This window comes from Trichechus manatus, unplaced genomic scaffold (assembly GCF_000243295.1).
Source record: "Trichechus manatus latirostris isolate Lorelei unplaced genomic scaffold, TriManLat1.0 scaffold00082, whole genome shotgun sequence".
NCBI lineage: Eukaryota > Metazoa > Chordata > Mammalia > Sirenia > Trichechidae > Trichechus > Trichechus manatus.
In genome coordinates, this window is record NW_004444018.1 from 4,480,622 (window position 1) to 4,501,737 (window position 21,116).

Consider the following 21,116-nt stretch of genomic DNA (forward strand, 5'->3'; position numbering starts at 1 on the left):
ATATTACTGGAGGCACACCCAGTACGTGAAGGTGTAGGCTTTGTGATTCTGTGTGTTAATATGACTTGTAAGACATCAGTTTTTTCCTCTTCTTGGTTTCTCATAAGGAGCCCTTGTGGCGCAGTGGTTAAGCACTCAGCTGCTAACTGAAAGGTCGATGATTCAAACCCACCAGCAGCTCTGCAGGAGAAATATGTGACAGTCTGCTTCTGTAAAGATAACAGCCTTGGAAACCATATGTGGCAGTTGTACTCTGTCCTATAGGGTTGCTGTGAGTTGGAATCAGCTCTATGGTAATGTGTTTGGTTTTAGGGTTTGTGTTGTTTTAAAAGCCATAAAAAGAGTGGGTAAGTGTACACTTTTCTTCCTGCTTGAGCTAAAACAATTTTTTTTTATTAAGTCACAGGCAGTAAAAAGTAGCTTTTTCTCAGGACCATATGGTTCATTAGTACCATATGGAGAACCTGTACCAGACATTTCTTCCTTAAGTCCTGTGCTCCTGTCTAAGATGTGACCAACTGCCTCCCCTCCCCAGTACATTCAGGGTAGTTTAAGCCTAGCAAGGCATACTGTGTCCCTGCTGGCCTTCAATACCTTCTTTATAAGCATGCCTGATTTTGGAATTGCTCTGTAATTGCAAGTCAGCCTTGACTGGGCAAATGCATGTCTTAAGCTCTTCACAGTGCCCTACCAGCCTAATTAAACTACAGAAATAAAAGAGCAATTAGGTGGAAGCATTTGCAAAATGAATGCGTGGTAGTAACCTGTGTAGTTACAAAGACCTTGTCACTCAGACCTAACTGCTTGGATATGCTGATTTTACCAACAGAAAAAAAATAAAGAAAATTCTCCATATCCCATGACTCCAATCTATTCTTGGCTGAGACCCTAAGGCCTCTGCAGGGTCAGATAATTTGTTTATAGTCATAGGCTTCTGGTTTTAAGAAGAGAAATGCCATTTCTGCCCACCTCTCCTTTCTGGAAACCAATGGAAAACAACAGGAGAATAAGAGGCAATAAAGCAAATATCTTTATTGAAATTAGAAAACATATCTGGAACCATAATACCATGTATAAAAAAAGGCTTTCAGAATATTGAAAACTGTACCAAAGTGTAGATGCAGAAAGCAGGGAAATTCGAAATTCATGGGTGGCCTAGACAGAGTATAGAAATTCTGCAAAGTAGATATCACACCCTTGGCTTGAAACACGATCAGGGTGTGTAGACTGACAACAACATACATTTAGTGGCCTCAGACAACTAAGGTATCACATGGGAAACACACGGACACTCCATCTTTGCAGATAATGGGGTGGAGGATAAATTGTGGGGGGCAAACAGCCCTCCAGTTTGTCAAATGAAGAGTAGTAAAGGCATCACCACGCATCAAGTGGTTTCCCCTGGAGGAGGGAAACTTCCAGCCAGCCCAGAGCCAGCCACGTCACACGGTGTTGATGATAAAATTTCTAGATGCAACAAGCCAAACGTGCTCACCAGCTCCCTTGCCTGGCCCTTACCTTTACTATCTTTTCATATAATATGGCTCAGGAATAATACCCCCTCCTCAATTCAAAGATGGACAATATTAAAAAAGGAACCAACACAAGACTTATGTGAACATGTTGCATTGATAGAAAAAATATCACACATACATGTAGAGGTAGATGAATAAAACTTATCAGAAAGACTATACTGCAAAGCAGGTGAAAATTAAGACAACACAGTTCTCCAAGAAGCAAAGGGCAACATATATTAATACCAAAAATATACATAGACTTCAATTCACCTGGTAAATCATCCTATAGAACTGCATTGTCCAGTGTGGTAGTCATCAGTACTTGAAATGTGGCTTGTGTAACTGAGGAACTAAATATTTAATTTTAATTTAAAAATTGATACTTACTTAGCTATTGGAAAACTTGGGTATGTGACTACTTTTCAACTGTAAATTTTATAAAATCTAAATATAGATTAGGTATTTCCAATGAAAATTTAGTGTCTTAACCTTTAACTAAATTACAAAAAAAAAAAAAAAAATTATCTATGGGGAAAAGAAAAAAGAAAATTTAGTGTCTGAATTTAGATACATACTAAATGTAAAATAAACACCAGATTTTTCAAAGACTTAGTTTGATAAAAAGAATGCAAAATATCTTATTGAAATGATAATATTTTGGATATATTGGGGTTAAATATATTATAAAATGTATTATTACTTTGCCTGGTTTATTATTAATATGTTTTTTAGATTTATTGTGGCTACTAAGAAATTTAAAATTACATGTGATTCACATTATATTTCTATCAGACAGCAATTCTGTAGATAATAAAAGCACCAGTATGTAAAGATAGATGCATAAGCACTGTTCGAAGTAGAAACAAAATTGAAAGCAAAATGAATGCTTGTCCGCTGAGGAAGGGTTAAGACATTAATGTATAATATGCTGTAATCTATTATGTCTTTGAGAAGAATGAATTCAAGTTTTGCCAGTGAACTTGAAGAAACATTCACAAAGTATTACTACAAAAGAAGAGTGAGCTTCATAGAGGTGAATAATTTCAGTTTTGTAAAACTACCATCTCAATCCTCAATAGGTGTTTCTGTTTGTAAAATATAATATGAATGTGGAAAAAAATATAGGAAGTTACACATCAGGTTATAAACCTGGGTTACCTGCCTGGAGGAAGGCAGAAGAGAGAATTAGAAAGGAAATAAAAAGTCTAAGTCCTTTCCTCCCATGCATGTGTATTATCTCATTTATGTAGAATTGTACCCTCCTCACAACACACAGTAAATGGGGGAAGGGAAGATAAAGATAGAACCATATCTTATAACTTGTAGGAATGTCGAGGATATATTGCTAAGAGAAAAGAAGCAAGTTGAAGGTAACATATAAATAGACTTGTCATATTTGAATACAAACAACAAATCTCCCACATTCTTATGTATGTTTGTATAAGCAAGGAGAAAGGTGTGGATACTAGTCAATTAACATGATAATCTCAGGGGTGTGCAACTGGAAAGAGAACAGGGTGGAAACAAAGATGTTTAGATTTTAACATACACGTATACTCTTCAGTTTTTATAGCAACTCTTACTTTTCATAATTTGAAAAACATCGAAAGACGAAAACTTAATTAAAAAAAACAGGGCAGTGATTATCAAATTTTTCTTGAAGTAAAGAAAAAGAGCTTATATAGGAGCTACAAACATTCAAGGAATAGTGGTCATAGTCAGAATTTAAAAAATTAGTTGGCCAGAAAGACACACTAGAAGTAGTAAAGAGATTCTCTTGGAAGCAACCAGAGTATTGGACAAATCGAATGAAAAAAGCAAAGAGTTAAAAAGAATTAGATAATAATAACAATAGCAAACAAACAAAGGAGAACCAACATATGCACATTTGACACCAGAACATAGAGAACAGGGGAGAAAAGGCATGCAAATATATTTTCCTAAAATAAAGTCTAAAGACTAAAAGAGAACATTGAGTTTCAAGAAAAATTGAAACATAATATTTAGAAATATCTTACTATATTGTACTTCAGAGATAAAGACTTCTTTGGGCATGGAGCCCCCTTCTTCACCACCACCATCCCCCTACCAAAGATCAATCAACTGTTTACACATGAATTTAAAAAATATGTAAAACAAAATAAATTACTTGAGGCATTCCAAAAACTTTTTCACATTCAGAATCTCTTACGAATCACTTTTTGACTCAGAGTCATTGATGTTTATGTTTTTGCACACAATGTCCTTTATGCTATCAAGAGCTTTGGTGACAAGCATTTTGTTAAAGAGCATGCCGCCACTGTGTCTGGAATTTTCTTCCGAGACGCTGATGCTCATTAAGCAAGTTTAATGTTGGTGCTTTCCTGGTCTTAAAGTATCATGGAAGGTTTTCAGATCTCAACCAGGACCTATTTTTCTTCCTCAGGTGGTCCTTACATGGCTTTTTCACTGAAACATTGAAGAGTACCCATTCCCCAGTCTTGTCACCAGGAATATAACCACATTTGCATGTGCATAGATCATGATAACTGTGCTCTATAACGAGTTGACCCCTTGAAAGGAGAAATGGATATCACACACCCTGTGCTAGATCATATTTTCTTCAAAATATTCATTATCCCTCCCCATGAGAGGATCATTTTTCCACAGCCATTGACATCATGCTTGTCACATAACTTGCTTTAGCCAATGAAATATAGTGGAAGTAAAGGGTGCTACTTCCTAGCAGAAGCTTTCTTCTCTCTCTGTTGTAACATCAGTATGCCCAACATAGGGGTTGCTCCTTTAGCCTGGCTCCTAGAAATGAAGATAACACAGAGCACAGCCCGATCTGACCCTCAGTAAACATATAATGTGAGTGGAAAGTAAACTTTAGTTGTAAGTCACTGAGGTTTTTGGGTTGTTTGTTACTACAGCATAACTTAGCATGAGCTGACTGATAGAACCCTCTAAATAGAAGGATTTAAAACCCGGCTTTAGAATCGTCTATGTGCTCTACTGAAAGATTCCTGGTTTCTGTAGGGCTTCCTGAGGGCAAGTAATGAGTTTGTGACTGATGGTCTTCCTCATGTGAGATTAAAATTAAGCCTATTTCAGGTCATGTGAAAGCAGAGTTATCTCACCTGAGATGTGTTTAAAAATGGGCCACTACTAAGATAGAAACTCAATCAACTCACTATGTGCCTGTGACTGAGTCATCATCCAGTTGTTGGGAGACTCCATTTATATCTGTATTCGGAAGAAATGTTCTGAAATTCCAAGGTTAGAAAACATTGCTGGGACATCAAAGTAGTCACAACAGGGTAGGGGTGGGAAGGAGGAAGAAGCAGAGGTGATGCTGTAGATCTGAAGGATACACTCCTGTTTTTCATCTTTCCTTCCAATTCAAGCCAATTCCATGATGGCGTTATTAATCTATGGAGATATCTTTTTTTTCTCCAAAGCAAGAAAGTTCAGCATCTGTGCTCAGATGTTTCACTGGAGAATACGCTGAACTCAAAATACATTAGGGATAGAACTGCAGTTGAACGTTGATGGATTCAACAATTTGCAGCAGCCCTTCAAAGAATACAGGCTGTGGTTTCCTCCTGGGATGACCTCAGTGCTGGTGAAAAATGGAATGAAGCAGTTAGTTGAGATCAGGAAAACAGTCGACAAAATATGACACTAAAAATAACACAGGGCAAGAAACCAATTTTCTCCTCCATATTCTAGTTAAGGTGGGTTAAGGGACAGAGGCATAAGGGAATTAGTTTCGGGTCTCAGATCCTGGGTGGTCTGAAAGACTCACCCTATTTCCTCCAGAATAAACAAAGGAAGCATTGAATCAACCCTAATAAAACATTTTTACATTAAGAAGGGGTGGGATATATTGATTTTGAGAATAGAAACAGTACAGGGAAAGAGTGGCTGATAGGGGTCATTGGTGGCTCCACATGCAGCCTGCTCATCACCATGTTGTCAGGACAGCCTGCATTGCTTGATTTCTTGGAAAGGGAGGCACTAGAGGGTCGTAGTTAATAGTATAGGCTCTGTGGGCAGACAGACCTCAATTTTGTACCTTGATTCTGTTTGAACTAATTTTGTGACCTTGGGTAAGTGATGTAGCCTCCCTCAGCCTTGGGTTTTATCTAATGCAAAAAATGTAGTAATGCCTAATTTATGGTTGCAAAGTTTAAGTAAGATAATTCATACAAAGTGCCTGCCACTCAGCCAGACACATACTAAATGCTTGAGCAACACTAGATAAGTCAATATTGTGGTTCCTACTCTTATTTGAGAAAAGTCAAAACGAAGGATGGCTATAAATGCCACGCACATTTTTACTTTATTTAAAAGTTATAAAAACATGTGGGTGGGGTCTCTAGATCTGACTGGATTCTTAATAATGGAGTATAAGGAAGTTGTACTCAAGAATACATTACCTGTTGAATAGACTTAGGCAACAAGAGACCAATTCGGTTGTATTTTCAGGTAAGCTGAAGTTGAAGGCATTCTCTAAAATGTGTTGGCAGTTGATGTCAACAGGAGAGCCAGAGAGTACGCCTAAAAATGGAACAGAATGCCATTTATTTTATTAATTAATGAAGTCACTGAACTCTCCTTCTGTGCTTAGCTTCTCCACCATGCTCCACACATTCAGCTTTGCAATATGCTTAACAACAGCTCTGACTCTCAGCTTTGTGCGGCAGCATATGCTGTATGTGCACGCTGGAGGCGTTGCCCCCGCGAAAGTTGCCATACTGTGGCTATGTGGAGAAAGGACGCAAAGGATGGGATACCATACCTGCGACGCAGGCTGTCATGAAGCAGGCGATGGTCCCTGCAATCAGAGCTCTTACTGCCCCTGAGGTGATGTCACGCTTTCTGGAAGGAGCCATGGATGCTGGAAAACATGGAAGCAAGTGTGAGAGGCTATTGATTAGGATTCCCTGCCTCTGGGATGTCAGGTCAGCTGAGAAACTCAAAGTTCAAAAACTTAGTGATCAGCTCCACATCCAGAGAGGTTTTCTGGTCTGGAAGATCCATATCCAAAAGCACAGAGGCCTCCATTCTCCAAAGAAGACATAAGTCCTAAGTTTCATCGAAAGGGCTCACAGCGTATTGAGAGCATGACAAGAAGATGGGTTGCAAGGAGGGATCCCAAATATCTGCAACTTATCTGTTACCATCTCCACCTATGTCCATGGTGGGCATCACAGCATTTTTTCCACTGAACTGCCATTGGACTTCACAATCCATCTCCTGATGGCCATATAAATCTGTTGGGATTGGCACTTACAGTGAAACTTATGGGTCATCCCTGAGTTGGGAGAAGCAGTTGCACATTTGAGCAAATTCTTCCTGAAATTCATGTGAACAATTCTTACCTCAAATTCAAGCTGAGGTTAGTTTGGGTGTCCATAGGCAAACTACATTGCAGAGCAGAGACAAAAGTAGACCCCAAAGGATTTACTATTGTTATAGGACCTTCTTTTCCTGACATGAAGTTACAGAGCGAGATGGAGATCTGAACTATGTTTATGTCAGATCTGTTGAACTCTTTTCACTTACTTAGTCCGCCGATCACTATTCCTAGGGAACCAATATTGGAAAAGCCACAGAGGGCATACGTGGCAATGGTCTCAGAACGAATCTGTAAGCAAGCATAAACACACAGATGTATACATGATCTGACCCAGCTTAGTAAACCTAACATCCTAATGGGCCACATATTCCGACTACAGAATCAGCGTTGACAAATAAATGCACAGTGCACGGTGTCAAATACCCATTGCTTCCCAGACTTTCTTCCATCTCCCATTGAATTTTGAGGGAGGGTGGAAAAGAGCTGTGTGAATTCAGATAATGTTATACAAAGGACTTGGAGTTGGTAGCCAAATGCTTTTTTTTCTCCTCAGTGATAACTTCTAATATTCAATATGATCTAGTCACCTGCTATAATGTACCAGATATTATACTAGTTGCTGGAGATACAAAGTTGGTCCCAGAAAATAGTCACACTGCATTTATTACACAAAGGACTTACCCAGAATGTATAATGAACTGCTATAACTCAGTAATAAGAAAACAAACGCCCAATGAAAAATAGATAATGAGATTTGGATACTTCACAAAAGGTATGCCAATGACTAATAAGCACATGAAAACATGCTCAGCATCATTAGTCACCAGGGAAACGCACATCAAAACTACAATGAGATCCCACTCTATACTCACTGGAATGACTAATTTAAAAAGACTGACAATATCAAATGTTGGTGAAGATGTGGAGCAACTGAAACTCATATACTTTACTGGTGGGAATATAAAATAACACTGCTTCTTCGTAGAACAGTGTGGCAGGTTCCTATCAAGTTAACGTATACTGCGTATATGACCCAGAAATTCCAATTCTAGAAATTTGCCTGGAGAAATAAAAACATATGCCCACAAAAAGACTTGTACATAACTATTCACAGCAGCTTTATTCATGATAGCCCCAAACTGGAAACAACCCAAATGTCTACCAAGAGGCAAATGGGTAAACAAATTACTGCTATTCTTAAAATGGAATTCTACTTTGCAATAAAGAGAAAAAGAAACATGGATGCTAAGTGATTCCACTTATATGAAATTCTAGAACAGGCAAAGTAATCTACAATAAGTGAAAGCATAGCATGAGTTGCCTAGGACCGGGCTGGCGGAAGGTGCTGACTGCAAAGGGACATGAGGGAAATTTTTTAGGGGTGATGGAAATGTTCTGCATTTTGGTTGAGGTGGTGGTTACACAGGTGATACATCGACCAAAACTTTTTGAATGTACTCTTAAAATGGGCACTTTTTAGTACGTAAATTACTCCTTGGTAAAAAGGGTATAATTTAAAAGGAATTATATTAGTGAAAAGAAAGCTTACAGATATCAAAGGAGCTTCCTCACATTCTGGCCTTGGTGTGTTTGCCTTTCTGTGTACCTCAAATCTGACTGTTACCACCCCATAGGAATATTAGTGTCTCTATCCGGAAGCAGGAGAGTGAACAGTCAGGTTCACAGGACAGTGAGAAGATGGAAGGCGGAGTTCACAAGAATGTGAGCATGGCTGTCTGGCTCTCTTCTGACAGTCAGAAGGTACTGCCCAGGCCAGATCATTGCTTCTCAGGTTGAGGGCCTCACTATAGGTGATTTGGAAGATTCAGTGGGCTCAGCACAGACACCCCCAACCTGGCAAAGGCACGCACACAATTGGGACAATCGTTTTCTTTCCCAATATCCTAAAAAATCTTATTTGATTCAAAGAACAAACCAGGCAAGCAGGGGGCCTCTCTGCATTCAGAAGCAGATACGCAAGATGTTTTTAAAGCTCATATTTAAGACTCAAATGGTCATGGTAAGTTTTTTGTTGATTTTAAGGCCCCATTTCTTTTCCCTGGTTCAGGGAACTCCTTTGTTGATATTCAATCAGTGTGCATACAGCAGGCAGGAAAAAAACAATTTCAAGTATTTGCACAATTCACCATTCCTGGAAAAGCAATCGCTCCCCTCTCCTCATCCTTTGCTCTCTCTAGTGCTTTTCATTTTATTTCAATTGGCTTCAAAAGCAGGCAAGCTTATTAAGAGACTGCAGGGATAGAGATGACATACAGGGCTTGAGAGTCCTCTTTCTGCTTTCTGAAGATCTATGCGGGAGGGCACACACAGATGTGGCCATGTAAGGTTTTATAACAACGAGAAGAGGAAGAAGAAGCTGGGATGATTCTACTTTTTCTTTGCCCATAAATGGGCAAGGTTACATGATAAAAAGAGACGCACTGCACTATAAAAATAATAATACATCCTACAGCTCTCCTTGCACATAAACAAAGACCCCATATGCACGAGGACAGTTATTGCAGCACTACTTATAATAGCAAAGCATTGAGAGCAATATTCATCATTGAGAGAATGGTTAACATAAATTATGGTACATTCATAAAGTAAAATACCCTGCCATATGCACTGATATGGAAGGATATCCAAAACATGTTATAAAGTGAAAAGAGGAAGGTGAAGAACAGTGAGCATAATATCTTCCAAGGAAAGGAACTGGGTGGCAGAGAAAAGCGAGGATGACTTACTTTTCTTTCTATACCTCTTTGTACCTTTCTATACCATGGTATGTATTACATGTGAAAAACCAAAATATTATGTTTATCCTAAGAAGGAAAAGATAGAGTAATAAAGGGCTTGTTCCAGGTACCGTATATATTATGGATTGAATTGTGTCCCCCCCAAAATATGAATTGAAGTCCTGGCCACTGTACTTGGGGTTGTGATCCTGTTTGGAAATAGGGTTTTTCCTTTGTTATGTTAATGAGGTCATACCAGAGTAGGGTGGGTCCTAAACCTAATCACTTCTGAGTTCTAAAAAGAGCCAAGTACACACAGAGACATGCACAGGGAGAAGGTAGATGCCATGTGAGGGTCGTCTACAAGCAAAGGAACACCAAGGATTGCTGGCAGTCACCAGATACTAAGAGAGAGACCCACAGAAGGAGTTAACACAACCGAGACCCTGATTTTAGCCTCCAGAGCTGTGAGAAAATAAATTTCTGTCCTTTAAAGCCACCCACTTGTGGTATTTCTGTTTCAGCAGCACTAGGAAGTTAAGATATCACACTACATATATATTCTGACCTCTTATCTTAGATGGTTTGAGATGGAGGTCAGCAATGGGCATAATTCAATGGGTAACACTAGGGCTTTTGCCTTGTGGGCCCACATCTTACACATGTGATACCTTTTCCAGGAGGCAGCTGGACACGCTCAGCACATCCTGGTTGGTAAGAAGAAATTGCAGCGATTCTTTTCCCTTCATGACTCAACAATGGCAGAAGCATCAGGCTCCTATTTCCAAATGTCCTCTGTGCCCTTCTTTTTGGTTTGGCTCACCCTACATCCTTATCAGCTCTACTGTTCCACCTCTACCTTTTTAGTCACCTTTTCACAAAACTGCTTGGCACTGCCAGAATTGTAAGCTCTCTTTTGCTCATTAACAAAACAATTTTTTCCTGCCAACTAGCAGTTGGGAATAGAAAACATTTCATTGAATTTAGCCTATTGTTTATGGTAATGGATTGAATTGTGCCCCCCCACCGCCAATAACTAAAAAAACCCAATGCTGTCGAGTCGATTCTGACTCATAGTGACCCTATAGGACAGACTAGAACCATCCCATAGGTTTCCAAGGCTGTAAATCTTTACAGAAGCAAACTGCTACATCTTTCTCCCATGAAGGGGCTGCTGGGTTTGAATCACTGACCTTTTGGTTAGCAGCCAAGCGCTTTAACCTCTGTGCCACCAGGGCTCCTTCATCCCAAAATATGTGTTATAAATCATAGCTGTTATACCTGTGGTTATAATCCCATTTGGGAATAGGTTTTGTTTGTTATGTTAATGAGGCAGTGTTAGTGTAGGGTGTGTCTTAAATCAGTCTCTTTTGAGACAGAAAAAACCAGATCAAGCAAAGCAAACAAAGCAAGCAAACACAAACTAAAAGGAAGATAGATGCCATGTGATCACCAAGGAACCTGAGAGTATAAGCCAAAAAGAGGCAAGGACCTTCCCCCAGAGCCACACGCATAGAGAGCCTTCCCCTAGAGCCTATGGCCTGAATTTGGACTTCTAGCCTCCTAAAGTGTGAGAAAATACATTTCTGTTCATTGAAGCCACCCACTTGTGATCATCTTTCAGTAGGTCAATGGACAAAGTGTGGTGCGTTCACACAATGGAATATTATTCAACAGTAAAAAGAAATGAGCTATCAAGCCCATATCAAGACATGGAGGAAGCTTAAATGTGTATTGCTAAGTGAAGCCAGTCTGGAAAGGCTACCTACTGATTCCAACTGTCACATTCCAGAAAAGGCAAACTTACAGGGACAGTGAAAAGATCAGTGGTTGCCAGGGACTCAGGGGAAGAGGGAGACGTGGATAGGTGGAGCCCAGGGCATTTTTAGGGCAGTGAAACTATTCTGCATGATAGCGTAACAATGGACACATGACATTACGCATTTGTCAAAACCCATAGGACTGTACTACACAAAGAGTGAGCCCTACTGTGGACTATGGACTTTGGTTAATAATAATGTATCAGTATCGGTTCATCGATTTTAACATATGTACCACAAGAACGTGAGACGTTAATAGTAGGAGAAACTGTGCAGTGGGTAAAGAGGTATACAGGAACTCTCTGTACTTTATGTATAACTTTCCTTTAAATCTAAAACTGCTCTAAAAATAGTTTATTTAAAAAAGTAAGTCATCATAAGTGATAAAGATCATCTGTGTTTCTATACACACACATACTCACACACAGAGATTAATTCAACATAACTGAAAATTACAAGATGTTATTTTCAATCTAGGAAGAAAGGTCTGGCAATTTACTTCCAAAAGTCAGCCAGTGAAAACCCCATGGATCACAACAGTCCAATCCTGTTGTGCGTGGTGTTGCATGAGTTGAGGGCCGACTCGACAGCAGTTAACAACAATGTTCTATATGAACTCCGTGAGATCAGGATTTTTTGGTCTGTTTTGTTATCCAATGTATCCAAAGTGCCTGACATATCGAGGCAACTATTCGATCAATGAAGGAGCCCTGGTGGCACAGCGGTTAAGCTCTTGGCTGCTAACCAAAAGATCAGTGGTACGAACACACCAGTCTCTCCATGGGAAAAAGATGGGATAGTCTGCTTCTGTAAAGATTACAGCCTTGGAAACCCCATAGGGCAGTTCTACTCTGTCCTATAGTGTTGCTATGAGTCGGAATCTACTCGATAGCAGTGGGTTTATTCGATGAATGTGTGTATGGGATGAAGGTGTGCACTGAAAAATCAAAACAGTTACTCACCGACATATATTGCTGCTGTCCATTCAAAAATTTGGGTCCACCTTGTTTCCTCAAGTCGATAAATTTTGAGAGGTGTTCATAAGCCACAAATTCATTAAAGAATGTCTTATAACCTATGAGTCTGGCAACCATAAAGCTGTCTTGCCAGTCAACCCCCATCATGAACGAAAAGGGCATGAAGATGTAGGAGCATATTATCTACAAAAACCAAAAGTACAGAGTTTATTAGCTGAGTAATGATTTGCTCCTAGTTCTTCTGCCTCATCCCCAGCTCCAGGATTGTTCCATGTTCCTTTTAGGCTCAGAAATCTCTCCACATTCCGTTGCTCTATCCATCAGGAGTTAAGGTTAGAATTGGGTCATTGGGAGTAATCTGGAGTCTTAGGGGTGGGGTCAGGAGAGGATGAATATGTGTTGGGGGAAGGAGGGTGGTAGGAGAGAAGCGGATAGGAAGATGGGAGGGTTATGGGATAAGCTTATACAACGTGTAAGTGTACATTACTGATGGTTAGGGAAGGCTGTTCACAAACTTATTTTATTTTTAAACAAAGATAGGCAGAAACAAAATGGAGGGCAGAAGCATGGAAGAATTATACCTCAAAACTCAGCTGTGGGTAGTCAAACATGTTTCCAAACCAGGACAGGGCTGAATTCAGAAAAGACAACAAGGCCAGGAAGGCGATCAGGTTCACGGCGATATTTGCCACCAGGGAGATGGATGAGGATGCGCCCTCTGCCGCGGCTTCCAGGAGATTTCTCGCCTCACTTTATCAAAACATAGTAATTCCAGAATTACCAAGGGGTTGTCAGTGGATGGACATCACAGAGCAGAAATGGCATAGCCAGAGCTCATAGAAAAGACAAACTCCCAGGCTTGTGCCTTCAAGTCCATGAAATTATGATTGGGTTGGGCTTATAATTGTTGAATCTAGGTGATACGCATATGAGTGTCTAATGCTCTTTTAATCTGGGGGCATTTATAATAAAAAAATTGGGAAAAGAAAAAAATATTATAGGTTTTAAAAATAACTTTTATTACATAGCTACTGAGAATATTTATAAAATATCTAAAAAAATCCCAGTGCCTTTTAGTTGCCTCTGACTCATGGCACCCCATGTGTGTCAGAGTTGAACTGCTCCATAGGGTTTTCAATGGCTGATTTTTTCAGAATCACATCACCAGGCTTTTCTTCTGAGGAGCCTGTGGGTGGACTTGAACCTCCAACCATTAAGGTAGCAGCCAAACATGTTAACTGCACTATCCAGGGACTCCTTAAAATATCTAAGGTATAAAAACTAATGGTACCAGGAAAGCCTGTATATCCGTCAACTCATTTAAGGAATGGAATGTCATCTTACCTTTGAGCACCACTCCCCACCTCTGTGTTCACCCTTAATACAACCCCTTCCCCTCTAATCTCTGTCTCCCTAAAATTTCTTTATCATTCTCTTTCTTTACAATTTTTCTATATGTTTGTATCCCAAAATAATATATCAGGTAAGTCTGCACATGTGCTAACTTTCTAAGTGTAATCAAACTATATGTAGTATTTTGGCAACTTGCTTTTTCACTTATTGTTATAACTCCACCTACATACAAACAAGGGATGAATCTCAAAAACATGTTGGTTGGAGAATTCTGTTATTTAATGAAATACTTTTGAATATCCTAAATCTCTTAGTCTTTTCTACCTTTTTTTTTCTTTTCATTTGAACAGGGCAAAAAAAAAAAAAAAAAAAATGAACCAAAGAGAGGTTAAGAATATCTATATCATACCATCCTCTTCCCTAATAAATAAGCACCTGGTCTCCTTCTTGCCCTATTATATGAGAAACCCCCCAGAAATGGTCACTCTACGGCTTTGCAACAGTCTTGAACCAAGGCTCAATGAATCCAATGCTATACTTACAATGAACTATCTTTACAGTGGAGCCCTGGTGGCACAGTGGTTAAGAAATCAGCTGCTAAGCAAAAGGTCAGCAGTTCAAATTCACCAGCTGTTCCCTAGAAACCCTATGGGGCAGCTCTGCTCTGTCCTATAGGGTCACCATGAGTTGAAATCAACTTGATGGCCACAGGTAATGCGTATCTTTACAATAAACAGTCGAGATGCCATTCAGATATTTAGAAAGGTTTTTCTCAAGTGTTGAAACAGTAACTTTTTTAGTGAAGTCTAAGTAATTATCACTGGGAAATTAAATTCACTTCAGTATGTCATTTACCATGCTCTGTGGTTATCAAATTTTTGCTGAACTTTGAATTTACCTTCCTCTCCCCTCAGCCTACGTAGTTATCAACTAGGCGAATGTGCCCTGCTTACCCATTTTCCATTTTCATGGCATTCTTGAGGGTTATTTTAGGTGTTTCTGTCTCAGGCCAAAAGAGTTTAGCAACAGCCAGTGATGCAGGTGCTGACATAACAGAAGCGGTTAGCAAGTGAGAGGCCGAAACCTGGAATTTCAGAAGAAAACAAGCAAATCATGCCTAGCTTTTCTGTTGGGTTCAGAAGGAATAGCCTTTGATGTGGTGAAAAACAGGTGAAATTATGCACTACAGATTAGTAAGTAAGCACAAGTAAACCCGTGTGTACTTGCTTACTGGGTAATCTGTCCCTGGTAGGCTACGCTGTAGACCATCAACTCTCAAACTGGGTTGTATATTTGAATATGAGGAGTTTTTAAAAATACTGATGCCTGGGTCTCATCCTAAGAGATTCTGACTTAATTACTCTGGGGCATGGCCTGGGCATTGGGATTTTTAAAAGCTCCCAAGGTGATTCTCATGTGCAGCCAGGTTTGAGAACCACTGCTGTAGATGACGGGTCGTAAGCTTTTTCTGTAAAGGGCCAGATAGTAAATATTTTTGGCTTTGCCGGCAATAGCTAACCAACTCTGTAGCCCAAAAGCTGGCATAGACAAACAAATAGGAATGGCTGTGTTTCAATAAAGCCCCTGGCTGGCGCAAACTGTTTGCTCTCAGCTACTAACTGAAAGGTTGACAGTTTGAATCCACCCAGCAGCACTGCAGAAGAAAGTCCTGGAGATCTGCTTCTGTAAAGATTATAGTCAAGAAAGCGTCATGGAGCTCAGTTCTACTCTGTAACACAGGGGGTCACCATGAGTTGAAACTGACTCCATAGCAACCGGTTTGGTTTTTGGTTTTGATGTTCCAATAAAACCTCATTTACAAAAACAGGGGGCAATCCAGATTTGACCCATAGGCCATAGTTTGCCAACCCTAGGTTCAAATCACCTTTTAATCATGTCAGTAAAAAAAAAGAAAAAATTTTACATATTAATATTTTCAGCCAAAGTAACTTCATCATGAGACTTCAATCTGTTATGGTGGGATATAACTCACATTTAGGTAGCAGGGATATGAGAGTGAAGCCCAAAAGCTCCTCGAAGTCACTACATTCAAATGACAAAGCAATGCAAACAACTATAGAGCAAAAAGGGATACATTCTTAGTCTTCTTTTCCAACAGCAATGAGAAACGACAACAACAAATAAGTAACAATAGCAAAGAAACCAAACCAAACCAAACTCATTGCCGTCAAGTCGATTGAGACTCATAGTGACCCTACAGGACGGACTAGAACTGTCCCATAGGGTTACCAAGGCTACAATCTTTACAGAAGCAGGCTGCAACTTCTATCTCCTGTGGCTGGTGGATTTGAACTGCCAACCTTTTGGTTAGCAGTCAACCACTTTAACCACTGCACCACCAGGCAGGGTTCCTCAGCAAAGAAAGAAGAAGTTGAATTTTCTGTAATTCTTACCCCAAAAGAAATGTATGCGCCTAAGACGCCTCCAGCAATGGTGGCGAACCCAGCAGTCATGACTGCATGGAGCTCAGACCTGGTGACGTATGGTAGATATGGTCGAACCAGCAGTGGAGACTCTGTCTAGAGACAAAGAAAAGGGTGACTAGATTAAATGCTGCCTTTGAATTTTAAGAGGGTATGAGTCCTTGATTAGTACAAATAGTTAACGCATTCAGCTGCTAACGCATTTGAGTCCACACAGAAGTGTCTTGGAAGAAAGGCCTAGAGATCTACTTCCAAAAAATCACATACTGAAACCCTATGGAGCACAGTTCTACTCTGACACACGTGGGGTTGCTGGGAGTTGGAATCGAAGAATGGCAACAAATTAAAGTAGTAGTTCTAAGTGTGGCCCTTAGACCAGCACCATCTGCATTTCCCGGGAACTTTTTAGAAATGCAAATTCTTGGACTTACTGAATCAGGGACTCTGGGGCCCAGTAATCTGTGTTTTAACAAGTCATCCAGGTGATTCTAATGCATGCTCAAGTATGGGAACCCACCTCATCCATGGCTGTGTAAATGGATGCGTAAATTTGGGAAAGTTTGCAAGCCCAGTTTCTATAAACCTTAGGACTAGACTAGCCTAGGACTGGACATGGAACCTGGAGAAATTGGTACACTTTTCTTAGGTTTGGAATATCATCAGCCGAGCAACTCTGCCCAGTGGCCTGGCCTTGTGAACTGGTGGTTCCTAGGTCTCTGTAACTTCCCATCTTCCAGCTTGATCAAGACAAGACCTAAGCCTCCTTGCTGACATCAGAGGGAAATCACAGGAGTCCCAAAACACCAGCAATATCAAGTGCAGGCACCCAGAGGCCCTTTCCTAACTGAGAATCAGAGGCACCTCCCTCCCATTTCCCTTGGTGTGGGAAGAGTGTAGTTGTAAAGGCTTGAATCCCATTAAGGAGGGCAGGAGGCCTGCAGTGTGGGGCTCTCCATAAATAATAGCTGTACTTTTAGCATATTAAGTACCAAATTGAGCACCACAGAATCATGTGTGTAATTTTACAATTTTCTCCTCATTATTTCTAATTGTTCTATAAGATTGAATGTGCTGAGCCTCAATTTATGGACTTAATGGAAATCCAGTACAGGAGTCCTCTTACCCTGCAGGTAGAAGTAATCAACTCAAGATGGTGCCCTCATTAGTCCTGAGAGATTTCATGACTATAATTATGTTAAATTCAGCTCCTAGGGAAGGAAGTATGGACCCTGCTCTAAACATTATGCTTCAGGCTAGTGAGCTGGGCTGATCGACAAGTAGGCTTCACCTGCCTAGAGCAGTTGTAGTCTGGGATTTGGGGCCATGTGTTTTTCTGGGTGACTTGATTTTTGCTTCAAATCCAATCTTCTTGGGCACTGGTGCTGGCAAGTATTCACACTTGGTTTCCTTGGTGTGTGATTTCATTCTGTCTGAAGCTTCATACTCCGAGTAGCTTATTACCACTTCTTACTTAGCCATCCCTCAGGAATGCTGCTATTTTGATGGACACCCCTTAGCATCATATTTCTTGGTTTAAATGAGTGTCAGGCAAAAGAGCACTTACCCAAGGGATGGATCAGGGAGGTGAAAAGTGTAACCTAATAGCTCCTCAGTGTTTTTCTTCAGACTTGGCAAAGACAGACTGTTGGCCAGTTCAGACAAGCTGAGAATGAGCTTGGGTAGGTAGGGCTGCATGGTTTTTGGTGGAAAGCCAGTCATGGTCTCTTCCATTGCCACAAACCAAGTTCTAGGTCAGCATTATGCTACAGAATATGAAGCTAGCTGTTCCACGTCCACAGCTTCAAAAGAAATGGTGAGCTCCATTTCAGCAGAAGAGCTCCTAGCTTCTGAAGGGTTGGCTGGAGATCTCAACCATTCAATACATTCAGAAAAGTTCTGCTGAGAATCTACAGATGAGAAACTGTTTTTGATAAGATGGTTCAACCCTCCTTCCTCTCCATAAATTTCCAAGAACCCAAATACCACACTAGCCTAAGGAGGGTTTTGGAAGGGATGCCTCTCTCTCTGGTATCTCAAGATTGCTAATAATGGAATTCCTTATTTCAACACCCTGCTTTTTATATTAAAAGAAATGGCAGTACTATAATGTTTTTTTATTCCATTTTCTGGAAAGAGACTATTCATTTCAGCAGCTTATTTTTTTTTTTATATTAAAACTCACCTGTCCAACAAATATATTGCCAGAAGCAACTACAGATTCAACAGGAGATGTTCCCATAGTAACTAGCATTAGCCATCCAATCTAAAAGCAAAAAAGGGACGAAGTTAGTGAAGAACTATTTGTGTATACCAAACATCAAAGTAGGGATAAATCTTTAAACTAGAGTAAAATGTGGAGGCCGGTCAGTGATGGAGGTTAATGTAAGTACACTTTATCTAGTCCATAAAGCAGGCCAATCAAATCCTCCTGTTTGTGTGGTAAGTCTAAGTAATTGTATGTACATTATGCAAATGCGTTTCTACAGCTATACTATATACAAGTAATTATGTGATAATAATTGCCAACAACTATGGCGGGCTTTACTGCCCCTACCCTCTGACTTAGATGAACCCATTTAATCCTCACAGTAACCTTTTAAGGGAAGTCCTATAATTATGCCCGTTTTATAGAAAAGGAAACTAAAGCACGGAATAGTTTAGTTACTTTGTCAGTCACTCATATAATAAGTAGTGGCGGAGCTGAGATATAATTGAGGTTTGGCCTTTCTTAATGCAGACTGCGGTGGATGGTTGCACATTTGCCCTGGCCTTTCAACGAGAGATTGTAGTGCCCACCTCAGGATGGGGCCTTCCTACTGCATTCGCTCTTCTTCCTTTTTGCTTAGGCATGAGCACAGTCATTCTAAACGTATAAATGTTTAAAATGAAAACTATGGGCTCTGAAAGCTTTTGCTGAAATTCTGAATTCTGCTGGTATTCTGGTTCTCTTTCTCCATCTCTCTCGTCTAGTACATTTGTATTTATTTTACAGGGATCAAAAAAAACAAAAAGGGTTGAGGCTATGCTCAAGTCCTAGAAGCACTGCCCTACCGTCATGTGCCTCCAGACTAGCTCACAAAGTACTTAGTGTTGTCATCTAACTTATGAGGGCAGGACTGACAGTTTCTGGGGCAGCAGGAATGGGATTCACTTCTTGGACTTTATTCTTAGTTGTGTGCTTAGAAAGAAAACTCCCTCAGCTTCCCTTTGTTGCTCTGATTTCTCTGGCAACTCCAAGACCGGGCATGTCCACACTTGCAACCTCCTCGAGGTCAGCAATGGCTTCGTGTAGGGCACAGGGCAGCCAGCCAGGATAAAGGAAGGACGCTGTGTCTTTTCCCCTGGGAGGTGTCTGACCTGTTGGAGTCACCCCTTTTGTTCAGGTTTCATGAAGCTATCCAGCGGGTTGCAAGTCAAAGCCCCGTTAGAAGTCCTGAAGTTAAATCCCCTCTATGGGCACCAGGAGGAGACCTGGCACAGTGGTTAAGCACTTGGCTGCTAACTGAAAGGTCAGTGGTTGGAACCCACCAGTGGCTTCTCAGGAGAAAGATGTGGCAGTCTGCTTCAGTGAAGATTTATAGCCTTGGAAACCCTATGGAGCATCTCTATGCTGTCCTATAGGGTTGCTATGAGTTGGACCGACGGGGCAGCTCTAGTCTGTCCTATAGGGTCGCTATCGACTAAGTGGCATCGGGTTTGGTTTTTTTGGTATGGGCACAGGTAAGCAACTCACTCAAGTTGTTTGGGTTTGAATCTAATCCTTGGTGGGGGAGGGATCTTGGTAGGAAGAGAAGGGCATTTTTGAAATACCTGCATTAAGACTTTGTCCTTGAAATAATCAGCTCTACACCTGCCACTCTAGCCCCTCCCAGGACCCATACCTTTCTAACAATCCACTGCATCAATCCGAGGTAGTAGAGCATCGACATGACAGTGCTGAAGAAAACCACGATTGGCAGGATCTGGGGGCAGGAACAGAGGCCATAGTGGGTTAATGTCATTGAGAACCATTTCTTGAGAGTGTGGGGTCAACAGACTCGGGTTACATCTCCATCTCTCTGCCTTCATTTTTCCCTCTGAGAAAATACTGAAATATAAAAATACTGGAAACTCCTCATGAACTAAAGCAGCTTCCTCACCTATGGTATCCTGTTCTAATTTGTTCTGGATACGCTTGAGTATATTTCATAGGAAAATTGCCATGTTTTTGTGTTTGTTTCCTTTGCTATACAGACGTTTCCTTACTGCAGTGCCTCAGAGAAGCAATAAAACCCTCTTTTTTCTCTTCTTTTGTAGGTGGTGTTTGGGTGGTGGGTGGACTCCTGGTGGAGGTGAGAGGCATGGAATAGCTAATGGAGTAGGAAAGATAAGCAAAAAAGAATTTCTATCTCAGTTTGTAAACACTTGACCTTTCAGAGATGGCCTGGAAGAATCAATCAACAGTTAAAAATCAGTTGTTTAGAAAAGGATTTAGCATGCTTGCATTTACCATGTCTCCCTCACTTCAAATGCAAATAACCCAAAAATGTTGGGCAGAAGTAGAGAGTCATTTTGGAGAAATATGTAATAATTAGACAAAAAAACTGAAGACCACTGGCAGATAGTTTCCTTGTTCTGATACTAAACAGACAGGGGCTTCACCACTAATTAACACAGTAACCTTGGTCAAGATTAATGGTGAACAATCTCATATCCGTATCTGGAGCAGGGATCTACACAGATCAGAGAAAGCATGTCAGGTGCTTACACATAGTGCCTCCTATAGAGTAAGCTTTCATTCTTTTTTTAAAAATTTTATTGTGGTAAAATATATATAACAAAATATTTGCCATTTTAATCATTTTAAGGGTATAATTCAGTGACGTGAACTGCACTCACCATGTTGTCCAATCATCACCACTATTTGCAAAACCTTTTCAT

General features: G+C 40.4%; 1 protein-coding gene across 1 annotated transcript in view; it reads right to left on the reverse strand.

Annotated features, from left to right (window-relative positions):
- Nucleotides 1-2,050: 2,050 nt before the first annotated feature.
- SLC28A3 (solute carrier family 28 member 3) overlaps nt 2,051-21,116 on the reverse strand; it is a 53,906-nt gene continuing 34,840 nt past the window's right edge. Inside the window, exons 9-18 of the mRNA XM_012556944.2 lie at nt 20,078-20,158; nt 18,379-18,459; nt 16,167-16,292; nt 14,706-14,836; nt 12,981-13,149; nt 12,385-12,582; nt 7,071-7,152; nt 6,304-6,402; nt 5,942-6,062; nt 2,051-5,121 (exon numbers count right to left, since the gene is read on the reverse strand). Of these exons, the coding sequence (XP_012412398.1) occupies nt 5,013-5,121; nt 5,942-6,062; nt 6,304-6,402; nt 7,071-7,152; nt 12,385-12,582; nt 12,981-13,149; nt 14,706-14,836; nt 16,167-16,292; nt 18,379-18,459; nt 20,078-20,158 (1,197 nt within the window). The 3' untranslated portion in view covers nt 2,051-5,012. The remainder of the gene's footprint in view (nt 5,122-5,941; nt 6,063-6,303; nt 6,403-7,070; nt 7,153-12,384; nt 12,583-12,980; nt 13,150-14,705; nt 14,837-16,166; nt 16,293-18,378; nt 18,460-20,077; nt 20,159-21,116) is intronic.